The sequence below is a fragment of the Loxodonta africana genome, chromosome 1 (assembly GCF_030014295.1).
Source record: "Loxodonta africana isolate mLoxAfr1 chromosome 1, mLoxAfr1.hap2, whole genome shotgun sequence".
NCBI lineage: Eukaryota > Metazoa > Chordata > Mammalia > Proboscidea > Elephantidae > Loxodonta > Loxodonta africana.
In genome coordinates, this window is record NC_087342.1 from 210779166 (window position 1) to 210804539 (window position 25374).

Genomic DNA, 25374 nt, shown 5'->3' on the forward strand with positions numbered 1-25374 from the left:
ACCCAAGAGGAACGTCAGTCATATGAGATCAAAAGGACAACATTTGCCCAAAAGCAAGCATCAGAAGATAGGAAGGGGTAGAAAAACGAAATGAAACGGGGAAGCCAGGGCAGAAATGGGGAGAGTGCCGACACATTGTGGGGAATGCAGACAATGTCATGGAGCACTTTATGTACAAACTATTAAACAGGAAACTAATTTGCTCTGTAAACTTTCACCTAAAGCACAATTTAAAAAAAAGTAGTTGTCTTTTTGTCTCTAATCGTTCTTTAGTGTTACATCAGGAAACGTTGGTAGTGTTGTTAGTTTTCATTGAGTTGGCCCTGACTCGTGGTGAACTGCTCCATAGTGTTTTCTTGGCTGTAGTCTTTACGGAAACAGCCCCCACGCCTTTATCCAGCCTAGGAAAAAATGTATGTAACTTCAAAAAATATCTTGGTATTCTTGGCAGTCATAGTGAAGGCTTTCCTGCTTATACTTGTTGACTGATCACTAAAAATATTGTATAAATAATGAAAATACTGAACCAAAGTTTGGTTTGTAAATATAAGATTAAACACTATATTAAATCTCTTGCTTTTAGTTTGGAAGTCCTTTTCACATCATGATCAACTATGTTTGAATTCAAAATATTTCTTCTGGTTTACATGTCAGTTAAATGAATTTTTAGTGGGTGTTTCTGACATTCAAAAGCAAAGGAAACAGACTATCATAAATATTAGATTCTCCCACAACAGAACGTGCTGAATACTCTCAAAGACAGTTTATTTTATGTTTTATGTAAATTTATGAACAGTTTCATCAACTAAAAATATATTTTTTAAATAACAAAATGATAGTCTAGAGCTAAATTGTAATAAATTAAAAAGAAAAATTTTTAATTATATGGTTGATGTTGACTGTTTCTGTCATCAAAATTGTAAATACTAGCCGAACTTTAATTTGCAGCTAAACTGGTTTATTACATCAATCTATTAGTTAGTGGTTGTCATGTCTTATATTTGTGTTGAGAACCCAGAGAATGTACAGTTGTTTTTAGGAAGACAGAAGTAGATGCCTTTAGCTTTAGAGGTTGGATTCTTAGGGGTTGAATTGTTCCAGACATATTCTTTATGTTGATAATCTCACTGTAGGTTCTGTGGGAAAAACACCCGTGGTGTTTGCAGGGCTAGAGTCAAGCTAGTGGGCTGCCCATCAGAACCCTGACAAGAAGGTCTCACAGAGGGCCACTCCTCGCCTTGGGAAATTGTGCCAGCGCTCAGCCTTGGAGGCTCAGACGTTTCATTTTGAACTTACTCTGAGTGTGGATCTATCTCTTAAGAGTAGATTCATCCAAGCCAATGGATTTATTATACGTAAGTATTATTTGTGTGTTTGCTTGTTTTGTTGTTTATTTGTAAATAAATAATTGGGCCAGGTACTATACTCAGCTTTGGAGATACAGTAGTAAATAGGACTTAGTCCCTGCTCTCATGAAGCTCACAGTGTAGATAAAAGTTAAGAGAGATGTTAAACAAGTAACTGTAAGTTTACTTAAAAGCAAAGGGAAGTGCAGAAATTTCACATCTATAGCTAATTTACCATGGTTCATCACACTGGTCAGAATCCACTCAGGCTGGTCAGGATCCAAGGCCTGATTATTACTGGTTGTTAAATATTTTTATTTTCACCCTCGTTCACAATGCCATGATGGGGATATCTCCCTACCTAAGAAACCAAATTTTAATTAGCCAATTTGTTCATTTATAATGAGTAATGTCTATCAGAGGAACCAGGAGAGTAAATAGTCTGCCCATGTGGAAAACCGAATAATGATCTTGGCATCAATTAGAAGACTGATGAATCCAGTTTTTAATGTCCTCAAACTAAGTCTTATGTATCTATCCTATGAGAGACTTGGCCTTATTGGTAGCACATAAGCTATGGGTCATTTGCTGGGGTTCTTTTCTTGGCCCACTATAGTGCTTGGATTGGCACTACCATTAACTTCTTAGACTTTCTGTGTTACCATACTCAATGTATTTCTGTACATTCAATCTGATAACAGTGAAGTCTTAGTCTTCTCACAAAGATTCTGTTTTTCTAAGGTGACTATGCCATTTTGCATCAATGCAAAAGAGTTAGAATTTAACACTTCAAAGTACAGTCTGGTTTATAAATTCTGGGAGAACTTAGGACCTCACTCCCAAGTGCTGACAAGAGTTACTACTTGAATAAAGTAGTTAAGTATTCTCCTGGATTCCTATGTTAGGTTTTTTTTTCCCCCTTATTCTGGACCAAACTACCATGTTTTTTCTGGCCAACAGATTTAAAATCTAAACATAAAGGTTTATTTTTCATAAATATGTTTTGAATTTGACCTTCACAGGGAACATTTTAAGTGTCGTAATCAATGAAGTTTCAGGTACCTCTTTACAGAGCGCTACTGTGATTATGTTTTTGTGGTTGGGTTTTCTGAACCCATTAGCTACATGGCAATAGAGTGGTGGAATTAAGGTTTTGAGAATCATCACACCACCCAGCTTACCAGAAATTCAAGAAAAAACAAACATGAGTGATAGGTTTATGTTCTAGTACAGTATATTTTTAAAATAGTGTTTGTTAAGCCCTCCAGAGATACATCAAAGAGAATATGAAAATAATCTAGCTTTGATCAACTGAACCTTCTTATACTTGGACTCAGCATCAAATGTTAAAAGATCAGATTAAAAGAGATAAATACAAATATAGGCATGAAATAGGTCATTTTTTCCAGAGAAAACAATGTGTATGTTTAAATTGATAGAAATAGGATACAGGAAAATATCATTTTCTAATTCTCTACATTACATCCAAGAACTCCCTCCTCTGTTTATTTCTAGCATCTTCTGAAAGCATCTGTCACCTCAGTGTGAATACAGAGTGCCCTTCAGTAACTAAATTTAACTTCTTCTTTGTGCTTCAAAAAATCCATGGGTCTTGAGCAAAGCCATATTTGAACTTGAATTTTCTTTTCAAATATTAGGACTTCATTAAAATAAAGAACTGGTTTCCTAAGGATTACTTTAAATCTTAATGGGAATATAAAACCCATTGCCATCGAGCTGATTCCTACTCATAGCGACCCTATAGGACAGAGTAGAACTGCCACATAGGGTTCCCAAGGAGTGGCTGGTGGAGTAGAACTGCCAGCCTTTATGGTTAGCAGCTGAACTCTTAACCACTGTGCCACCAGGGCTAGAATAGGAATATAGGAAATTTTATTTATCAACTATGTTTTGATTAGTATTAGATAATACATTATTTAATGAAATTCCACTTGGTTAGGTTAATCTGCAAAGTTCTGCGTTCCAAATTGTTTTATAAAATCATGACCAAAGTAGCCATCTTTGGCTTGTGTATTGATTGAGATGTTGAAAATATAACTACTGTCTTTTTTGCGCTATAGGTAATTTTTGTTTGTTTGGCCTGGAACAAATATTGGCACTGCTGGGCATTAAAAAAAAAAAAAAAACCCACTTCCATTGAGTCGATTCCGACTCATAGTGACCCTATAGGACAGAGTAGAACTGCCCGATAGAGTTTCCAAGGAGCGCCTGCCGGATTCGAACTGCTGACCTCTTGGTTAGCAGCCGTAGCACTTAACCACTCCACCACCAGGGTTTCTGCTGGGCATAAAGGGAGGTGCCAAAATGAAGGAGCCTATACTTTGTGTCAAAGTTGTAAAGACATCACATATTAAAACATTAAAACAGAACAAGAAACTAACTCAGTATACCTGTGTAGTGACTGGGACTAAAGTTTAGATCCTCTGGCTCTCACTTCAGTGTTCTTTTCACTGCAGCACTGCAGTTTGAATGTAGATTTCTTTACTAGTATCATCAGTGCCCATTGTTTCATTCAAGCATAAGACAATGCAGTGTCCACCTGTGCTAGGTTGGTTTCCCAGGAAGCAGACTCTGAGGTGGAGTTTAGTATGCAGGAGGATGCTGGTTCAATGCCTCTGGAGGAAGTAAAAGAAGAAAATAGGGTAGCTGGGGAAGTTGGGCTATGATGCAGTCACAACGATGGTCTCAACAGATAGAACAGGCAGTTCTGGAGCTGGGATGCTCATCAGATTTGCCCAGATAGGGGCAAGGAAGTGGACCTTATGTACCCATTTGACCAGTCACTGGATGGGGGTGCCCCGGGAAGGGAGTATGACTTTGAGTAAGGCTTCTCTCTTCAGCTGATGGCAATCTTCTGAGGGAGACTCAACGTCGAACTGTCAGTGGCCAGCACTCTCAGCAGCTGAGGGAGTACGTACAGTCCTGAAAAGGGGAAAAGGGAGATCCTGGCTGGTGCAGCCAAGCAGCTACTATACCATCATTAATTGAGTGCCTACACTTTGTCAGCTATTCCACAAGGCACTTTGTGTAGGTGTCACTGATCCATACAGTAACTATAAAAAGAAAGTAATGTCTTCTTAGTTCTAAGAAGAAACAGGCTCAGTGAGATTGAATAACTTATCCCAAATCACATACAGATGTCAGGTCTCCCTGACTCCAAAGCCCATGTTTTCATAATGCTGCTGCTTCTGATAAGATAGATGGAGTGGGGGTGGGGGGGAAGGGACAGCATCTCAATTCAAAGGTTCCTTATAATCCTTTGATTCTGGTGGAAATTTGAAGATTGAATTCATTGTCATTATTACTACTGTGACCACCAGTACCACCACCACTATATAGATTTAGCATGTAATTGACTAAATTGAGTTAGATGTGACCCCTTACTTTCAGAAGCTCATGGACTCTATTACATAAGGAAGTCAATTTATGAAAATTGTGTGCAGAAGTTTCAGTTTTATCAACTATAAAATGGTGATACGCCACCCACTTTGTAAGATTGTTGTAAGAATATAGTTTACATATGGAAAGATAATAATAGCATAGGGCTTGAGACATCTGAAGCACAACAAAATTTATTTTCTGTATTTAAATGCAATACAGACATACAAATATTTAAGAGGATATTTGCACTGATCATAGTTAGAAACCCAGTTGAGCCTCCATTTCTTTCCAATTAGCTGTATGTTCTCAGGCAAGATAATAGGTGTCTGTGGGTTTTAGTGTCTGCTCCAGTAAAATGAGGAATATGAAGTGGGTAAACTAGAAGCTTTCTACCAGTGGTGATAACCCTACCAAATGTTAGCGATGGTGGAGGTCCAGGTGGTTCAACATCAAACAATGCATAATGTCAAGAAGCAGAATTGGCCTTAAGTATAGCCACCTGCTTGTGTTGGAAGACTTACGGTACCTTTGCTGCAGCTTCCTGTCTTCCACAGAGTAAATCTTTTTCCTCTTTAATATTTATAATGTGTGCCTTATACATTCATAGTATATGCTCAATAAATATAGATAGATTGAATAGAGTGAGGCAAACATACGAAATCAAATATAATCTTATCCTAGAATGAAATTTAGTTTTATCATGACCAGCAGGAGGAAGAAACAAGCAACTTGATCAGTCTCTCTACCATACAAATTTCTGTCTTGTGTCTCATTGGTTCGCTACTTGTGTTGCATTCACTCTTTGTTTCTGTGAAAGAATGCCTCCTAAAAAGCAATGAGGTGGTCAAAGCAATTCTTCAAAGGCTAAGTGTGAGGGGTTGAGGAGAGCAAGAAGAAGGAGTTCCAGGCTTGTAAAGTGCTCCAGCCTCAAGAACTTCAAATCATGGCAGAATCAGCATCAGCTGATGCCCAGGTAGCATCAGCATTCCCAGAAGAGCTCAAGAAACTCATAGAAGAGAAAGGGTACCTTCCAGAGCAAGTCTTCAATTGTGAGGAAACAACTACTTACATAGCATGTACATTGTATTAGGGATTATAAGTAATCTAGAGATGACTTAAAGTATATGGGAGGATGTACATCGGTTATATGCAAGGACTACACCACTTTATTTAAGGGACGTGGGTTTCCAAGGATTTGGGTATCCCCAAGGGTCCTGGAACCAATCCCCTGCGGATTTTGAGGGATGACTGTATATGTAAAAATTCATCCTATTTTGTTCTTTACTTTTCTGAACCTGACTCATCTTATGAATTTATGGCGTTTAATCAAGAAAAAGATCTGACAAGGAAAGCAAGCAAATAAAATTAGATGAAGGGTGCCAAGTAAAATAGTCTTAAATTTCAGAGGGTGTAGCACAAGATTTTCCTTTCCTCCCTGCTCCACAAACCCCAAGCCTTTCCCTCTGTGGACTTAAGGGAAATTGGTAACTTTGTGTACTGTCGCAATATGAACTCTAGATAAGTGGGTCATCTTAGAGATATCCACTTGCTTTTTTTTTTTTTTCTTTCCCTCTCTTAGCATTTTTATTGGATAAAACTTAAGGTATCAAAGAGGAAGCAGACAACAAAGGGCTCCCACCCAAGCTATGTCCATTATATCTTTGATTTTACGTCTCTGTATTAGTCACCACCACTTACTAAAGGAGGCCATGGGGAAAATATGAGGGTTTAATCAACCATAGTGCTATTCGTATACCAATTATATATAACAGGATGCCAAACTTGTGATTCAGGCACAACCATTTATCAAACAGTGTAGAATGTCTCCCTCCCGGCCTTCCCCTAAAATCCTAGATCAGATTAACTGAGCCTTGGCATTATTTTCACTTTCTTGTTTTTCTAATCCCCTGAAGACAGTGAAGGGATTACCACATTTGTGTTACTTGGGTTTTGTACCAAATAGAGTAGAATTTGATATACTTTTTTTCATTAGAATTTTATTAACGTGAAAAGTCGCCTTTCTTAACAACTTTGTTACAAAAGTTGCTCTAACTTTTGAGCTGTTCCAAAGCCTTTAGTTTTTATATTTCTGAAAAGCGTGCACTCCAGGATGAGAATGTGGGGCGTACATCACTGACACTGTGTAAAAAATCAAACTCTGAGCTGGAAGGCTGTACCTAACAATGACGTCATGAAGGGAGTTGATAGAACCAGATAGGATATAGTGCTGCCTTTGTCTTTTGCTTCTGCAGCTCAGATCTAATTGTTGAGTGATGTGTTTAAGAGGACAGTAGTGCCTTTCACTGAAACACTGTGCAGAAAGTTCCAGCCAGGCAGCGAGCTATTTTCAGCCAAGTATATGGAGGTTTTACATGCTGAGTGCAGCTGGAAGATGTAGAGATAGGAGCCACTCAGAAGCCAGCTCAAAGAGAAACAGACTTGTCTCCAAATTAGTGTATATGGAATACAGGGTTCAATTTTCACCTCTCCTGTGAGCAAATCTCGAAAAATAGGGAACAGAATAAATGACAGGTCAAGCTACCCTGGATGGTTTTATTCTTCTCATATTCTTCTGTGAAAAGTGAGTTTTCTATATCTGAGTTGTTAATAGCCAAAAATTGACCTCAGTTTGGCAATTATACCTTAAGCCTTAAATGCAATCACTAGTAATATTCTCTTTTGTGTTTTGGCCAAGGGCTTTGCCCTGCATTTTAAATTCAGTGTGACACATATATTTATTAATTATGTTTGCTGTAAAACAAAAGTGACCAAAGAGCATCATCTGTGTTTTTGGCTTTTGAATCATTACTTATGTTTTATAGGAAGAAACATTGTTTAATGTCATAAAATAATATCCATAAAGGGATGTATTAGAGATAAAATATTTTTTATAATTAAAAAAATATATTCCTTTGGGGAGAAATCACCTATATGTAAACTATTTGTGAACATAATTTTACAAGAAAATGTTGTTGTATTAAAACCTCATTTAACATTGATTTTCCCTCCATTTTTCATAGTGATGCCAGCGGTCCTTGCATTTAGAGCTGTACCACATTGGCTGGAGTGGCCCTGAGAGTTAAAGAGGGTGATCCTTCAGGAAAATGTGTGGTATCTTGCACATCCTAAAAACTGAGAGTCAACTCATTGTGTTGGAGGGGAAAGACGATCATTTTGATTATTTTGAGTAGTTAAAAGATTCAATTCAAATTATCTTAGCGAACAATGTTCAGAAAGATCAAATATCAAACAGCTCCTATTTATTTTCATTAATTAATGATTTTAAAAAACCTAAGATTTCTCATCTTTTCTTGTTTTAAATTTGATGGCAAAATACAACGTAGTCTTCCTATCATATACATTCCTTAGGAGACCCATATATAGGTATCTAAAGCTTTGTATTTATATTAGAATCCCAAATTGCCTTTTTTGGAATTTTCCATTGTAGTTTTTCTGTAAGGTGTATCTCCCTATATAATTTCAGTAACCACTGGGGCTCAGTCTGCCTGTGAGTATCGTTTTAATGGAGAGTGGGGTGATTAAATCGTATGTTATCATTTGTGCTAAACCAGAAAAATAACATACTTTTTATTATTTTTAAAATAACCTCTTTAGATAGTTCCCTACGAAACTTTCCTACTTGATGTTCTGAATGAGATCATGAAAGGAATCTATATTCAAAAATAATATTTCTCTCTCTTTCTCAACGCTACAAAGGCTCATCATAATCAAGAGCATAGAACCAATTTCACAGAAACTGCAAATGGTTGTTCAGCTCCCTCCACAGCGAGGGAAACAGATGTCCGAGGTGCAAACACTCCTACACGCTTCAGCAACAGTGAGCTTGCCACAGCTCAGACCTCTCCAACACTGACTAGCTTCTGTTCTCAGGCCTGTGTCTCCTATTGGAAACACACTGCCTGTTTGCTCGGTAGACCACCCAGCCCACCCACTTTGGGTGGTTTGGCCTTCTCTCGGACTTGTCTGCAGGTGTGACCTTACTCACCCACCTATAACAAGTCATTCCACCTTTTTTTTTTTTAAGTTTAAAAATATGACTTGCTGAAAGAAGACAGTGAGCAAGTAGATTTTTATACTCCTCTGGAACTTATAATTATAAATTTGGTGGCCTTCATGAACTTTTTCAGGTGTGTTTTTGCTGTAGGCTTGGGACTGACGTGGAGGACCCCTAGGGCATACGTGAAGCAATTTAAATGTAGAGGAATTGAGTGAGTTCCCTCCATATATACAGCCTGGGAAGGCTATATAACCCCAGTACCTACATCACCTCATCCCTCATCCCTCATCCAGTGCAATTTAAAATTAGGTAAACATTTTGGCAATGTTGTAGTAAGCCAGAATTCAGCCTTACTTCTCAATGGCTAGATTAACTTTACAAAAGTAATAAACTATTTTTTTTCCCTGTAGAGTAAGCTGGTAGGCATCAAGAACACACTAAAGCAACTATATTAAGTAAAAAAGAGCAGATATTTTTTTTTTTTCCCTGACGTACCCACACTCTAAATCTTCAAAATCTGTCACAGCTTGCTCCATAATTCTAAGCCAGGAATATTCAAAATGGCACAATAAGTACTATTAGCAAGATGTGGAAATTTTCTTGAGCAGCGGGAATGTACCACACAAGCCAGGATGTTTGCTGACCATTAGCTGTACTTGCTTTCAACCTGTATTGGCTGTGCCTTTGTATTATGGAATATTTACATCAACTCTTTCTTATTAGTGTGATGTCTACATATAAAAATATTCCATAAAGAGACAAAATTATGGCAGTTGCATCTATAATTTGTGTTACTCCAAACCTTGGCTATTTAAGTTGCTTACAATTATGTCACACAACTGAGTTGATTTTTTTTTGGATACCCTCAAATTAAAGGCTCATTTGGAAAAGTTGAGCTAAGATGCATACTTATCCTGTTTCTTCCATCTTCTTCACAATACATTCTCCCAAGTCATTGGGAGGGTAAGTCTGTAAAACCAGAACTTACTCTAGCTATTAATTTCAGGTTATTCACCTGTACCACATAACATGGAATAAACAGGAAACAATAACCTTCAGTGACCTTTAAATTTGGTTTTACTCTGACCTCCCCTTCTGACTGCCCTCTGGTAACCATATGTAAAAACATCTAGAAGAAAACTGAAAAGGAATGGAAGTTAAGGTCCAGAAAATTCAGTGAATGAATGGACTGAAATATGGCTAACATGTTCTATTAAATAACAATGACTATCACAACAACACTAAAAACTAATATTGGAGCATCTTGCTATGAGCCAAGTATAGGTCTGGTACTTTATATGGGCATCTCATTAGCTACATTCATGTGCTGAAAAAGTATTAGAACAATAATTAGCTTTTATTAGGTATTAGAACCATAATTAGCTTTTATTAGGCTAAGACATCCTCTACTTACATTGGTAGTATTTAGCAATATTTTTCTGGTTAATGCCAACATAAACCAGTTTTACTCTGCAACTCGGCCTAGATAATCCATATGGAAAGATTTTCTGTGACATTCTCAAGTAAAGTGAACATTTTTTTCTCTAGTGAACATTAGGTGGGTGTTTACTTTTCTGTAGCTTCCTCAGTCTGCCTTTAGGAAACTACACAAGAGATCAGAGAAATTAAAGACAACTTACACAAGATCAGAGCAAGACAGACAAACACCTGATTGGTCACTTTGCTGCTTTTATATCTTACCCACCAACAAACAGTTAGGCTTTGCTTCAGTGAGTTCTTGTAGAATTAATCTTCCCTTTTTTTTTACTACCATGACTGCTGTACACTTGCCACAAACAAGCTGTCGAGGTAGCTGTCTTTTGTCTTCTTGGCATTTGTCAAGTACTTTGGAGTTTTAGGCTGCAGTGTTCTTAAAAGGGTCTTGCTCACTGGTAGTTCTCTGCTTTTTTATGTATGTTCTTGTTAGGTGCCATCAAGTTGGTTCTGACTCATAGCGACCCTATGTACAACAGAATAAAATTCTGCTTAGTCCTATGCCATCCTTCCATTTCTTTTTTTTATGTATGTGAGGTTTTAAAAATAACTGTGCTAAAACACTAATTCGATTATTTTGCTTTCACCTGGCAAATATGGAATGCTATATGAATCATGGAGCCCTGGTGGCACAGAGGTTAAGAGCTCAGGTGATAACCAGAAAGTTGGCAGTTTGAATCCACCAGCCACTCCTTGGAAACCCTACCTCTGAGGTCGTTCTCTTCTGTCCTATGTGATAGCTCAGAGTCTGAATAGATTTGACGGCAGTGGGTTTGGTTTTTGATTTGGTCTGTGTCATGAAAAAGAGCTGTGCTTGTAAGACCCCAGTGAAGATTTTGAGTTAGAGAAAACATACTTGAATACCTGCATTTACATTTTAGGTAGATCTTTTCTTGTAGGGTGAGTTGGAGGTATCAAGACTATTGACAAGGAGATTAGTTTTTGAGCTTTTGGAATTGTCCCAGAAGGAAAAGATGAGAAACTTAAACTAAGCAGTCATCTATATTTAATAAATTATACGCCACAGCTCTTGATAAACTATTTGAAATGGTGTGGGAGAAGGAGAAGAGAAGGGATATTCAGAATCCTAGCTCGGATGGCTTTAGATGGTCATGCTCCTAATAGTTATAAGGAGAATAAAAACAAATTGTTTTTTGAGTGGTGGTTGCATTAATGGGTCATGTGATATCCATGTAGAGATGTTGGGTAGACATTCACACGTGTGGGTGTGATGCACAGTAGAACATACATGTCATCAGCATTTGGACATATTGAAGGCTTTGCTCAAATGAAACCATCAAGAGAGTGAGTGTAGAGAGAGGAGAGCCTTGCAGAATATTGGCTTGAGGCACGCTTGGTTGCAAGGAACAGAACTCCACTAAAACTGGATTGAGCGAAAAACTGGGAAGGTATGTTTAAGAAGCCACACAGCTTCTCCCATTGACTACCGGATGTGAAATGTCTGGAATTAAACTCTCTATGAGCGCACTGGGTCTTTTTTTTTGGGGGGGGGGGTGGTTATTTCTCAAGGGTCCAGTGTTCTTTCCTCTCTCTGTTCTCCACACTTTCTCTTTTCTCTGTCCATCAGCTTCCTGTGTTTTTAAGTGGCAAAAGCAGGTGCTATTTTTGAGTTGATGTAGCTTCAGCATCCTGTTGTTCATCATTCTCTGCATAAATTTTCTGTGTCTCTAGCTTCAGATTCCCAGAGAAAGAGAGAGACTGATTGATTAGTCAAGTCCATGATTAGGTTCCCCTCAGGTCAGCTGTCCACCCATGGGTCAAGTGATACAAATATGACAGCAGGAGCTGTGGGAGGAGTCAGATCCTCTTGGCAGAAGGTGTAGGCGTGGAGATTGTGAGTGGCTTCCGTGGACTATTGTTATTTAAAGGAGCACGTCTCCAATTTTAGTGTGTTGATGAATCGCCTTCATATAAAACTTCTCAAATTTTAATGAGCTTATGAATCACCTACATGTGAAGATCTTGTTACATTGCAGACTTTGTTTAGTAGATTTGGGCGCTTCTGCATTTCTAACAAGCTACCAACTGATGCTGATGTTGCTGGTCTTAGGACTACACTTAGAATAGTGAGGATTGTGAGGACAAGCAGGAAGGGAGCCCCAGAGGGGGCGGAGGGAAGTGTAGGAGGAGAACAAGGAGAAAATAGGGAACTGTGAGTGGAGAGACTCTGAAGAAACAGGAAGTGGTTAGAGGCATCAGCTATTGCAGAAGGTGAGTGAGATAAAAATGGAAACCTCTTTAGGATAAGTAATCTGCACGGCTTTGTGAATTCTTTTCCAGTAGTGCTCAGAAAACTGTGGTAGAGAACAAGAAGGTCCACTGGCTAGATTAATCCAGAGTTGGGGGTTTGCAGAGCAAGAATGTAAAAGGGAATAAGAGACTTGAATGAATTAGCCAGGAGGTAGGTGATAGACTACTAAACTTAAAAAAATAAAATTCCATTGCCTTTAGATTGTTTTTTTTAACAGCTGGAGAAAGACTTAACGACTGCTTAAGAGAGAACAGTTTCCCATGAAATTGTGTGTGGGTGTGTATATGCGTATGCACGCACATGTGCTATGTGTGTCTAATCCTTTTGCAAGGGATATATGTCTACATAAAAAGCTGACTCTAGAAGGATTTACAACAGTTCACTTGTTTGGGTCTTCAGCAAGTATTATCTTTTGCAGTTAAATATGGAAGGTTCTCATGCCAAGGTGATTATGGAAAGACCAGACCTTTTTTAGCAATATTACAGAAGACAGAAATGTGTTTGAGGGTGTGGTTCATGTGAATATCTTCAGAGATTCTAAAAATTGTCAAGCTTAATGGTGCCTCCAGCTTAATGGTGCATCACCAAGAAACCTTCAGTTAAACATTTTGTTAGTTTTCTATCTATGTCAAAATTAATTAATTCAAGTAAAGTCATACCCTTTTGAACTCATGCTTAAGTCATTGCAGTAGCTTCCTATTGATGGTAGTTCCAAAGAACATTTGGAGGTTGAACCATCACAGAGGGAAATCAGACAGTTTTCTGGTTGACCCTGCAGTGTTTAAGGAGGGGTTTGGGATTGAACTGATATCTTTGGGTGACTGCTGGTTTTCTAACGGGAGACTAGAATGACTATAACCCTTATTAAGGAGCCCTTAGGTGGTGCAAACAGTTAACGAGATCAGCTGCTAACCAAAAGGTTGGAGTTCCAAGTCCATCCAGAGGCACTGCAGAAGAAAGGCCTGGAGATCTACTTCTGAAAAATCAGTGATTGAAAACCCTGTAGAGCACAGTGATACTTTGACACACGGGGAGTTGCCACCAGTCAAATCGACTCAACAGCAACTGGTTTAATCCTGGTTTAGAAGTGACCCTCCCCTACATGGAAATGCTATCTTTGAGTGCAGAGTTTGAGGAGGAGTGATGAAGGAGGGTGAGGACGCGTGCCAAGTCTGTCACATTAACAGAATCGCAGATGTCACGGCCAGATTGTCGTCAGATTCCTTTCCATCCTGAAAAATCTGCATAGTGGCCTGGAATCACTTAAATTTACTTACTTACTTTGTATATTATCAGTCATTTAATACGTGCCAGTGTCTAAACGTTATTTATATTTTGCATTTCCATGATGTTACATCTGGCAGTGCTTTACGTGATCTAGAGAAATGGTGTGGTTGTCCTGGCTCTGTAAAGATTTGGACACTAGAACTGGTCCTAGAATTCTCCAGTTGCTGGCCCTTAGGTTTAATCTTTAGACACTACCAAGGTTACGGAATATTTTAAACCTTTTTAAGCCACAAGTGAGCCCTTCACTCATTATAGCTTATTAGGTTCACATCAGTAATTTTAACAATAACCTTGAATAGATGCAAACTGAGCAGGTGACTTAGTTAACTTTTCTGGAGACAATCTTCACCAGCCAGTTTCCATCACATCCATTAGAGATAGTTTCATTCCCATTTTAAATAAAGAACAAGATTTAATTTAGAGGCTTTAATGTTGACCCGTTTAACACTGTATAGCAAAGACAATTACTCCATCACAGATTCATGTTGAAAGCAGTTAAAATTGATTTCTATCTTTATTTATCTCATGGAATCCAAAACTTCTGTTTTAGAATAATTTTAAAAACACGGTATTGGACTTTACAGAAAGTACGTGCGGCAAGGGTGGAGTAAGAACTCAAATCTCTGAGATAAGGAAGCCACAGATAATGATTATTAAAGGTGTATCTAAATGTTTTTTTATAAATTGAGTTGGGCTTTGGCATGACTGGGAGGTTTTCCTGTTGAGATTTGAGTTTTATTGAAGAATAAACCTTTATGAAAATATGCATGAATAAAGAAAGTAATACTAAATATTCTCATGCATAGGTAAGAGCTGAGGGTGGAAATTGGTTTTATGTTTGGTTGGGTAACCTGAAAGCTTTGCTGTTATAAATTATAGGTATGAATATGTTATCGTAGCTGTCTTTGAAAACATCTGAGCCAGATGCTTTGAGTTGGGTAACTTCTAAAAGATACGTTAATGCTGGTTTTTTCCAAGGCTTCATTCAGTGAACTGAAATACCTCTGTCTTTAAATAGCTCTGCCTCTGAGAGAACAGATTGATCATATATCTTCACAGACTAGCTCATGATGGAAGAATTAATTAGCAGTGACATTTGATTGCTCCAAACAGACAAATCCAAAGCCCTGTGTTCCAGAGTGCCTAACATTCTCAATTAAAATATTTCATATTTAGTTTCTTAAAAAAATGTTAACTTTATGGTGATAACACTGTGTTTAAGAAATTGCCTTATTAAAAATACCTCTTAAAACAGTACTGGTATTTACCACTTCGTTCTTTGTCTTCTGTTTAATTGTGGCAACTCCCCCCCCACCCAAAAAAAATTGTATTAGATTTACTTTCAGAGGAGCTAGTTTGAAACTCGGTTCTGCAATCAGTTAGATGCATCACTTTGAGAAAATTATGTAATCTGTAATAGCCTCATTTGTTTCATCTAAACATGGAGAAAGTAGCAATTCCCAGGGGAGTTCTGATGTCAAAGGGAATAATATAGGTGAAAGCCCTTTACTGTGAAGTGTAATAAACACGATGATGATACAGTACCTAGCTTAACTGCTGTTTTATCCAAGTCAGCTAATAATTACTATTTAATAGCTCTATTACTAAATGCTGTGAGGATCTTTCTGGCTACTATAGATGAGAGCCAATTAGAAAAATGCTTTCAGTTTTTTTTGTGTGTGCATGTTATGGTTGTGTTCCCTTTCCCCTTTTCCATCCTAATGAGTGTCTGGGGGAAAGATACTCTACTGATGTGCGGTGCTGTTTTCCTCTATTAAATTGTTGATACAGAGATTTTGTGTCATAATAATAATTAGTGATAACAAACAATTCTTGTTGTTAGGTGCTGTTGAGTCAGTTCTGGCTCGTAGTGACCCTGTGTATAACAGAATGAAATGTTGCCTGGTCCTGTGCTATCCTCACAATCGTTGCTGTGTTTGAGCCCATTGTTCCAACTACTGTGTCAATCCATCTTGTTGCGGACCTTCCTCTTTTTCACTGACCCTCTAGTTTACCAAGCAAGTGAACAGTTAAATAATGATAATTGTGTGCCAGACACTGCTCCCAGGTTTTTCCAGTATTAACCTATTCTGTCCTCCCAACAACCTGGGCAGGTGGGTGCTGCTATCACCAGGGTAAGGGTGGTGAAACCAATGCACAGAGAGATTAACTTGCCCAAGATTACATAGTGTTATCAGTCCAATTGATTTTCCCCTTTTTATTTATCCCTTTACTTATATATTCCATTTGTTTATCCCTTTCATTCAGCTCATAGGGAGGGATTTGGCAAAAATATCAGGTAAAGGGGGTTACGAACACTACTTGGGTCTTGGATCTAGGGAATGACATCTCATTTTGGAAGAAACGCCTCTGCCTGCCTACATGTTAGGATAAGGCACGTTGTTGTGTCTTGTTTTCCTTTTTTAAGTGCCTATTACTAGATACATTATTGTTATGTGGGTAGAATTAGTTCTCTCTTCTGAGCCCAGATTCAGTAACAAGAAACTAAACTGGTCAGAGAGGCTCTCAGTCCTGTTCTATGAGTGAAATAATTGGAAGAAAGAGCCCCGATTCCAGTCCAAACAGATGTTCTAGTGCTCACACACTCTTTACCTTTTTTCTCAATCTTAGAATTTACTGGAATATGTCATACATTGTGCTTATTCAGTCTTTAACTTAGGTATGTGTCCATTCATTTAAACTACTCATTTAATCATTTGTTTTATAAATCTTTACTGAAGACCTCTTATTTGCCAGACGTGCTGTGGGGTGCTGGGGAGTAGGATGGTGAATATCTCCTGTGTGAGTGGAGCTTATGCACTAATGGTAGAAGAGAGTCAATAATCAAATAGCCTCACAAAGGGAAGTAACACATCTGCTGCAAAGGAGAAGAACATGGTGCTCTCTAAAAGGATAAGAGAAGACATATGGCAACTGATTCTGATCCTAATTTGTTTCCTTTGTCCACCTTTGCCCTGTATGAGATGTCAGAGACCTAGGGAGGAAGAGCAGAGGAAGAGAATTGGAAAGAAGGGATGGGGAGCAGAGTTGGGCAAGACAAACAGTGTATAACACAAGGCAGCCACAAGAGAAGAAAAACCTAACTTGAGCAGCCTAACCCATCCAGTGAGTCCTTAAATACATCACTCTATCATAGAATAATAATATTTGTAATAACTACCATTTTTTCAGGAAAAGTAATTGCATTTTCATTCTACTCAACTCCATAGGAGAGGGAGGCACACAACAAATTTAGGATGATTTCGGTTAACATGGTTTGACAATATTTTATTAAGCATCACCATTGGGGCAGCTTATTTATCCAGAATGTTGGGTAAATGAGATTAGTGCCTTCATTTTACAAAGATTTAAAAGCAAGGTGAATATTAATTGCAAAAACACGACTAGACTGGAAGACAGACCTTGGTTTCCGGTTCCAGCTGGTAGCTAGGCCTTAGATAAACAATAAGGGAGAAGGTCCCTATTGCTCTCATCAGTGAAAATGGGATAAAAACATGTTCCTCTGTGAGAAGGTTCTTTCATACATGTATTCAATTAATACTTATTGCAAATGTACCTTATGCACTAGGAATATAGAGGTGAGCAAAGGAGACATTATCCTTACCCTCATGGAAGTTATAGTTCAATGAGAGAAACCAACATTAATTTACAAATGGGTTTTTATTTCTGCAGTTCTCTTGGCCTGCAATGCTGTTCCCCTAGATGTGCTCATAGCCCACACCTCACTTCAGTTGCATCTCTACTTAAATGGCACTTCTTCAGAGAAGCCTTCCCTAAGGACCCCAGTGTTCCACCCATCTCATAACACACTCTGTGCCTTGCTTTACTTTCCTTCATACTTCTTATCCCTGTCTGTCATTCTCTTGTATTATTATTTGTTTGTCTTCAGATCCAAGACTGAAGTGTAAGCATCATTGAGATAGACTTTGTCTTTTGTGCTCATTGGTATATACTGTTTAGAATAGTGCCTGGCACTTGGCAGGCATGCAATAAATATTTATTACACAAATGAGTAAATGAGATAATCACACCAGTACATAATTATCAGTGATGAGAAACAAATGAGATAAGTGGAAGTACTTTCAAAACTATAAATATTCCACACATACAAGGTGATGCTATTGATTTGAATTTTAGAAAATTAGAATCTGCCAGAAGATAACCTGCGTATTGCTTTGAGTGGTAGCATTGTGTTTAAACATTTATATCCCAAGAGTTTCTCTTCCTTTATGCCTGTGATTTTGAAATATTGAACTGAGCTTTACCTTTATGGTTCTGTACCCCTCTCCTCTGCTCCAGTTCAGTTGTTCTCTAGAGTAGGTGGGGATTCTTAGCCCAGATCTATGGATCTATGTGAAATCCATTGTTGGCTCCTGAGGTCTTCTCTATTCCCCGAAATTGTATGCAGAGTGTGGTGATTCGTCTGCATTTTACGGGATAGATTTCTCATAGCTTTCATCAGATTCTCACAGTATGTAACTTCCCACCCACCCCCAGGTTTAAGAATCATTGTTCTAAAAAAATTTTTTTTTTTTTTTTACTTTTTTGTTGCTCTATTGGTGTATCTCTTTCTCCTTGAGATGGTTTCGTTTTCCTTATTGTATTTTGGTATTTTTAAATGTTTACCATTTGATGACAGTCCCCAGTGTGTGGTATGGTTGGTTTATTGTACGCATCTGATCCCAGCCTTTGTCTCTCTTTTGTCTGGCCAGCAGCGTGGGGATGTGCCAACTGCAGGGTCGACCTGTCCAACCCTTCTGGGACCTTTACTTCTCCATGCTATCCTAACGACTACCCTAACAGCCAGGCTTGTATGTGGACCCTCCGGGCCCCCACCGGCTACATCATTCAGATAACGTTTAATGACTTCGACATTGAAGAAGCTCCCAATTGCATTTATGACTCATTATCCCTTGATAATGGAGAGAGCCAGACTAAATTTTGTGGAGCAACTGCCAAAGGCCTGTCATTTAACTCAAGTGCAAATGAGATGCATGTGTCCTTTTCAAGTGACTTTAGCATCCAGAAGAAGGGTTTCAATGCCAGCTACACCAGAGGTATGTAAACCAAAGGCGGCGCCAACCTTCTGCTTTCATTTAACATGTTCTACAGTAAACACAAGAACCAGAAGACAGGGTTATGCTCTTTTATGTGAGTGTGAATGATTATGATTAGGATTTGAGGGCAAGAATCTGTTAATATTTTTGGAGCATTCTCATTAGCAGTATATAGTTACCAGATACAAAACCTGGTTACAGTAGAGCTGAATTCTTTTATATTGTTTATATGCAGAATATTTAAAGGCTGTTTGGGATACACAATAGATATTCCACTGATAATAATTAAAATCTGTACTTCTAACATGTCTCCACTGATAATTTAAAACATCCGTATTTAGAAATCCATTTATTTTGGGCTTTTAAGATGTTGCCCTTTTAAAGCACTCTGCGAAGGGACAAAGATAGAAAATTAGTCTGTAAATTAAAATAAAAAGGCCTATTAATAACCAGCTAATAATGTAACTCAAGGAAAATCCCCTGAAAATGATTAATTAAAGGAAATAAAGCATATTTTTATTAAAATGTGATTTCCAGATTCTGCACATAATAACATTTAAACGATCTTATTATTTCCAAAACCTGTCTTTGGTTAAGGAAAACTTTTTCAAGATTCAAGGCTATGAGGTTTAGTTATACTTTTTTTTTTTTTTAACTCATGAGCTTCTTAAATAGATGCCATGTACAAAAAGAGAAAACTGAAATGAGAGACACAACTATGACAGTGGCTAGTCATTAATAGTGTCAATTGTGTGCTTTGCTTATGGAGTTATTTACTGTGTGATGGACTATAGGTATATGTGTGGTTAATTAAAACATACATGCTTTAATTTTTTAAGTAATATTTTAAGAATTAGAAAATATAGAAAATTTGGAAACAAAAAATAGAAGCAAGCTGATGGTGCAGTGGTTAAGAGCTCAGCTGCTAACCAGGAAGTTGGCAGTTCGACTCCATCAGCTGCTCTTTGGAAATCCTGTGGGGCAGTTCTGCTCTGTCCTATAGAATCACTAGGAGTAGGAATCGACTTGACGGCGATAGGTTTATACATCCACCACCCAGCCATTACCACTAATAAAATGTTGATGGATATAATTCCTTCTGCACTTTTTGATTTTTAATGCATGTAGAATACTGGATTCATATTGCTAAATATCCTTTTGGATACAATTTAATAAAATTTTTTTTTAATTTTTGATTTTTTAAAACTGTGTTTTTATCATAGAGTTACTAGTGTATGTAGAGAGTAGAAAAATTTAAAATTAAGTAAGAGGTCGGTGTGTTATAAGGGAATGTCCATGGTCTTTGGAGTCAGGCAAAATAACTTGGAATCCTAGGTTTTTTGCTTAATACCTAACGACATTAAACTTCCCTGAATCACAGTTCCCTCATTTATTAAATGGAGACAGTGATAACTTAATATGCAGAGTTATTGTGTGAGGGACTGTATGTGATAATGCTTATAGAAGCATTCAACAATGCCTGACACATACAGTAGCAATAAATGTATCTTTTATTCTTCCTTCTATTGGTATAATACTATTGGTAGTGGGTTGATGATAGAGAGGGTAGACACAGAAATAAAGGAGAATGATGGCAAAGGATGAGTAAAACATTAATTAGTAGAGAGTGATGGAGTGGTCTGGTATATTAGACTTTTTGCATCTCATTAGGCAATGTTCTGGAATTAACATTCTCCCTCTGCTGTTATGTTTTCTTATAGTTGCCGTGTCCTTAAGGAATCAAAAGGTCGTTTTGCCCCAGACACTAGATGCTTACCAGGTATCTGTTGCAAAAAGTGTCTCCATTCCAGAGCTCAGTGCTTTCTCACTCTGCTTTGAAGCAACCAAAATTGGCAATGAAGACAATGACTGGACAGCTTTCTCCTACTCAGATGCATCCTTCACACAATTGCTCAGTTTTGGAAAGGACCAGCGTGACTACTTTCTAACTATTTCTGGCTTGAAATGTTCCCTTAATAGTGTATTACCTGTCAAGGAAAATGAAGACATTTTCACAGAAAGTTTTGAGCAGCTCTGCATTGTTTGGAATAATTCCTTGGGCTCTGTTGGTGTCAGTTTCAAAAGAAACTATGAAATAGTTCCATGTGATTCTACCATTAGCAAAGTTATTCCTGGGAATGGGAAATTATTGTTGGGCTCCAATCAAAATGAAATTGCCTCTCTAAAAGGGGACATTTATAACTTTCGACTTTGGAATTTTACTATGAATTCCAAAACCCTCTCCAACCTCAGTTGTAATGTGAAAGGGAACGTGGTTGACTGGCAGAATGATTTCTGGAATATCCCAACCCTAGCTCTGAAGGCTGAAAACAACCTGAGCTGCGGTAAGTCTGTGGCATATTCACCCATTTCTTTCAGGATTGTTTTATGAATGTATTTGCCAACAAGAAATTTTATCTGCACACACACACAATTGTTACTAATGAGCTACTGTAATTTTTAAAATGTGATTTGCTCAGACCTTCATAGCATACTTTGGTTACAAGCCTTGGTTAATAAAAGCTTTTCAACCTTTCATACCATTCTCAAGTTTTCCCTATTTCACAAATTTTCACACAGTTTATCACTAACATAGCAGTTATGTATAAATTATCATTTCTGAAATAGAAATGTTAGCAGTGGGATAGGAACCATTAGAAGAAATTAATATATAAAGAAGTTACTGTTTTTAATCACAAAAGCAACATAGTAATAAGCTAATTTTTATCATTCTGGAATGAAATTGCAATTCATTATTTAAATAAACAACCACCACCTAAAAGAATGATATTTATCCAGCCAGTGTTAAATATTAAAACTGTTGATTTTATGGAAAAATCATGATAATCCATCATCAATTTTGTCTTTGCAGTTTTTCCTCCATTGGTTTGAAAATGAGCTGTTGTCATTTGTTTCAAATCCTCTTTTTGGTTGATCTTTGAGAAACTTTATATGTGATATTATTGGAAATGGGTGAATGCAAAATATTTAGAGAAATAATTCTATGCAACAGAAATTAAATTAAAAATAGACCTCCATGAGATTTTCTCTATGTGTGTAGTTAATTCTGGAAGTTCTTATTATAGGACTGATTAAAAAGTAGCATCTCCATTATTGATTTTGAAGATCATGTAACTAGATATAAGCTGTTGATAATATATATTCTTTAGGCACAGAAATAACTTTCAATAAAAGAGGGAAGAAGAGGCCTTGTATTCAACAGTAATTTGTCTTTGACTTTGGAGGAAATATTATCAGAAATTCATTTACAACACTTTGAACAAATTGGGAAAACCTGAGACCATCTCCCCAGCTTCTTGAGCCTGTGCCCATCCTTCCAGCCTGGGGAGCTCCTGTTACCTACCTACCTGTCCATGTGGGTCGCCCATCTCTCTGTGTGGCCTGCAGCACTGCGCACATGTTGAGCAACCTACTAGTGACATCATTTGAGAGATATTTCCTTGTCTGTTGTTGGAGAGAGGGTAGACCATGACCCTATTCCAGAGGGAGACTAAAGAGTTTTATAAGAGCTATGAATGTTCCCCAATATTCTCTCTCACTCTAAGATTTGATAGCAAGGTACAGACTGCTGCTTTTGAAGGGGCTTTCTAGTTTACCATAGCCTTTACCACTCCCCTATTCTTCACACGTCAGCCCCATTTCTGGCTTTAGACTGCCTCTGGCCCCTCTGAGCATTTATGTTTGGGAGTCCCAATCTAGGGCACACCCTTCTCTTCATATAGACGGAAAACTGAAGCATCGACAAAAATAAAAGTCTTGTCCAGACCCGAGGCAATAGGTGGGCTAAAACACACGTCTGCTGTCTCCTTGTCCAGTGTCTTTATCTGGAAGTCCTCCCATTTTCTTTAACATTGTCCTTAAGACTCCTTTCCCAAACCCAGGATGCATCAAATACATGCTCACTCACGTAGCTTAATCATCCATTGGTTCCAAAGAGATTTCAATCAATGGAGAAGCACAACCTTAACAGAGTCAATATAAAACCAAAAAGCAAAACAAAAAACCATTGCCATTGAGTCGCTTCTGATGCATAGCAACCCTATAGGACAGAGTAGAACTGCCCCATAGAGTTTCCAAGGAGCGCCTGGTGGATTTGAACTGCTCACATTTTGGTTAGCAGCAGTAGCATTTAACTACTACGCCACCAGAGTTCCCAGAGTCCATATATTTGAGTCCATTTGTTTATTTATTTATTTTTATTGTGGTAAAATACTCCCTTTAATTTTTATTGTGGCCTTCTAGACATTCCAAGATGACACTGAACACCCACCCCCATTCTGTACATTCAGATATCCTGGAATGTGTTGCAGGAGTAATAATGGGGGAATTTCCTGTTGCTTAATCATCAGCTTTGGGAGTTGAAGAACCCAAGTCACTTATTAACTGACAGGAAATACCTGTAACAGAGATCATATCTAGGCCTGTTAGCTAAGCAGAACTTCAATTAAAAAAAAAAGAAAAGTGTGCTCTATTAACTTTTTAACCTTTCTTTTTTCCAAAACATTGTAGCTTGCTGTTTGGTGTAACAGTAATTTCCAACAAACTAATGGTTTTTTTTTTTTTTTATTAATGGTCAGTACAGTAACCAATGGGAAAATAGAATTTCATTCCTAATATTCTTTTGGGCTGACAGTGATGATTAAATGTAAACATTTATTTCAGGGTCAACTTGTGATAGAAAGTTAATAGCTTTGCCAAGGACTAATTGCCAAATAAGACAGTGGACAGAACTGACTGCATTTAATATTAAAATGCCCTGTCATTTATGTCAAATATTAACTATCCTAGCCTTAATAATAAGTTATATTTATTATTAATAACTGTTTCAGCATTTTCAAAGTTGGGTTTTTTTCCCTATACTTTTCTAATCATATTTGGGGAATATACCTTAATTAAGGAAGTTTCAACAGGCTTGTTTTTTTTTTTACATGGTTAATCTTTTCTTGTCAGTTCTTTTTTTCAAAAGGAAATGTTTTATTTAGCAGTTTTTTAAAATTTTATAGCAACATTGTTTTTCTTAGAACAGTTTTATTAAACATTTAGTTTTAAGACCCCTTTGGATAGACTGTTGCCTTAGTGGACCCTTTAATTATAGGTACAAGTATTTGCGTGTGTTATGATTCAAGTTTAGATACTGGCTAATGTCCATCAATTTTCACAAAGAACAGACAGTACCTTCTGTACCATTTTTATTTATTTTACTGATGATTGCTCTTTCCTGAGGAGTGGTACAGTATAACCCAGTGAGTAGTCCAAGTTCAAACAAGTCACATTTATTTAACAAGCATTTATTAAGCACTTCTGTTTATTAGCCACTGTGGAGTAGAGATAAGGCTTGGTTCGTACGTACCCAACTTTGTTATTCTGTACTAAAAATTTTTGGATTTGTTCTTTTATTTTTACTTCCAGAATTTTACACCTAGTTCCTAAGGCTTTATCAGCTTTTGGATTCCTACCCTTTCATTCATTTTCTGTTATTGCAGTTTTGTCCTTCCCTGCTGTAAAATTTGGATTATTATTGGCCCCCAAATCATTGGATATATGGTTTTTAGATTCCTAAATCATTTTTTAAATAATAAAAAGATAAACCCTTTATAATGTATTTTCTTCTTTGAAGATGCCCTAACTCCTTATGAGCATAAATCACTTCCAGAAATAATTTTACTTATAATAATTGTAAAATATAAAAGATACTTGTAAAATGTCTCCAAATCATAGTTGTTCTGATTTCATTCCTTATTTCCACCTCTAAGGTCTTTAATATACTATAGTAGAAATCTCATTAGCCTAAAAACTTTCTCACACCTTGGTCCCCTTATCTCCCTTTGTCTTCCAGAGATATTGTATCAGTGCCAGACATGGCCTAGGGAGCCTCTGACTGCCAACACTGTGTGTAATTTGAGAAGTACGGAAACACCATCCTAGGGTCTCCTCTGCTGCATGTCACAGTGGCTGAGACTTCATTGGTCCTTTTGAGTTCTAAAGGCTCTTTAGTTTTCAGTAGTCCCTTACTAAAATATAAGTATCTTATGAAGAAATGAGATTCTGCAAGAAAAGGGTTTAAGTTAAGTATGATGGGGACAAAATAATGGGCAGAAGACATTCAGGATAAAATTATACCACAGTTCTGTCTGAGGCTGGTTCTGTAGCTTCAATTTCTGCTTCCTCAAGGGCTCTTTTCCCATAGTGTACTTGGTTAAGACATCAATCTTTAAAAAATCCCCTTCTAGGTACCTCCCTATCTCTCGGCTTCCTTTCATAGCCATGCTTTCTCTTCTTCCTTAAACCTTGGCAGTCTACATTTCATCACTCCCACACTACTTAACCTAATCTCTCTAGAGCTACTACCAGAATTCCAACTGCAAAACTAAAGGTCTTCTCAGTCCTTAGCATTTTTGACCTTTCTACTTGATGTCACCACACCCTTCATGAAACATCCTTCACTGGAATTCTGCA

At 37.5% G+C, this 25374-nt stretch overlaps 1 protein-coding gene across 8 annotated transcripts in view; it reads left to right on the top strand.

The window, feature by feature from the left end:
- ADGRG6 (adhesion G protein-coupled receptor G6) overlaps nucleotides 1-25374 on the top strand; it is a 163038-nt gene that overhangs the window by 65578 nt on the left and 72086 nt on the right. For 4 of the 8 annotated variants that reach the window (XM_023553184.2, XM_023553220.2, XM_010588758.3 and 1 more), the window contains exons 3-4: nucleotides 18556-18897; nucleotides 20619-21242. In XM_023553184.2, coding sequence (XP_023408952.1) covers nucleotides 18556-18897; nucleotides 20619-21242 — 966 coding nt within the window. Of the gene's footprint in view, nucleotides 1-1133; nucleotides 1356-18552; nucleotides 18898-20618; nucleotides 21243-25374 lie in introns of all 8 variants that reach the window. The other 4 variants (XM_010588714.3, XM_023553043.2, XM_023553106.2 and 1 more) reach the window with 2 other exon arrangements.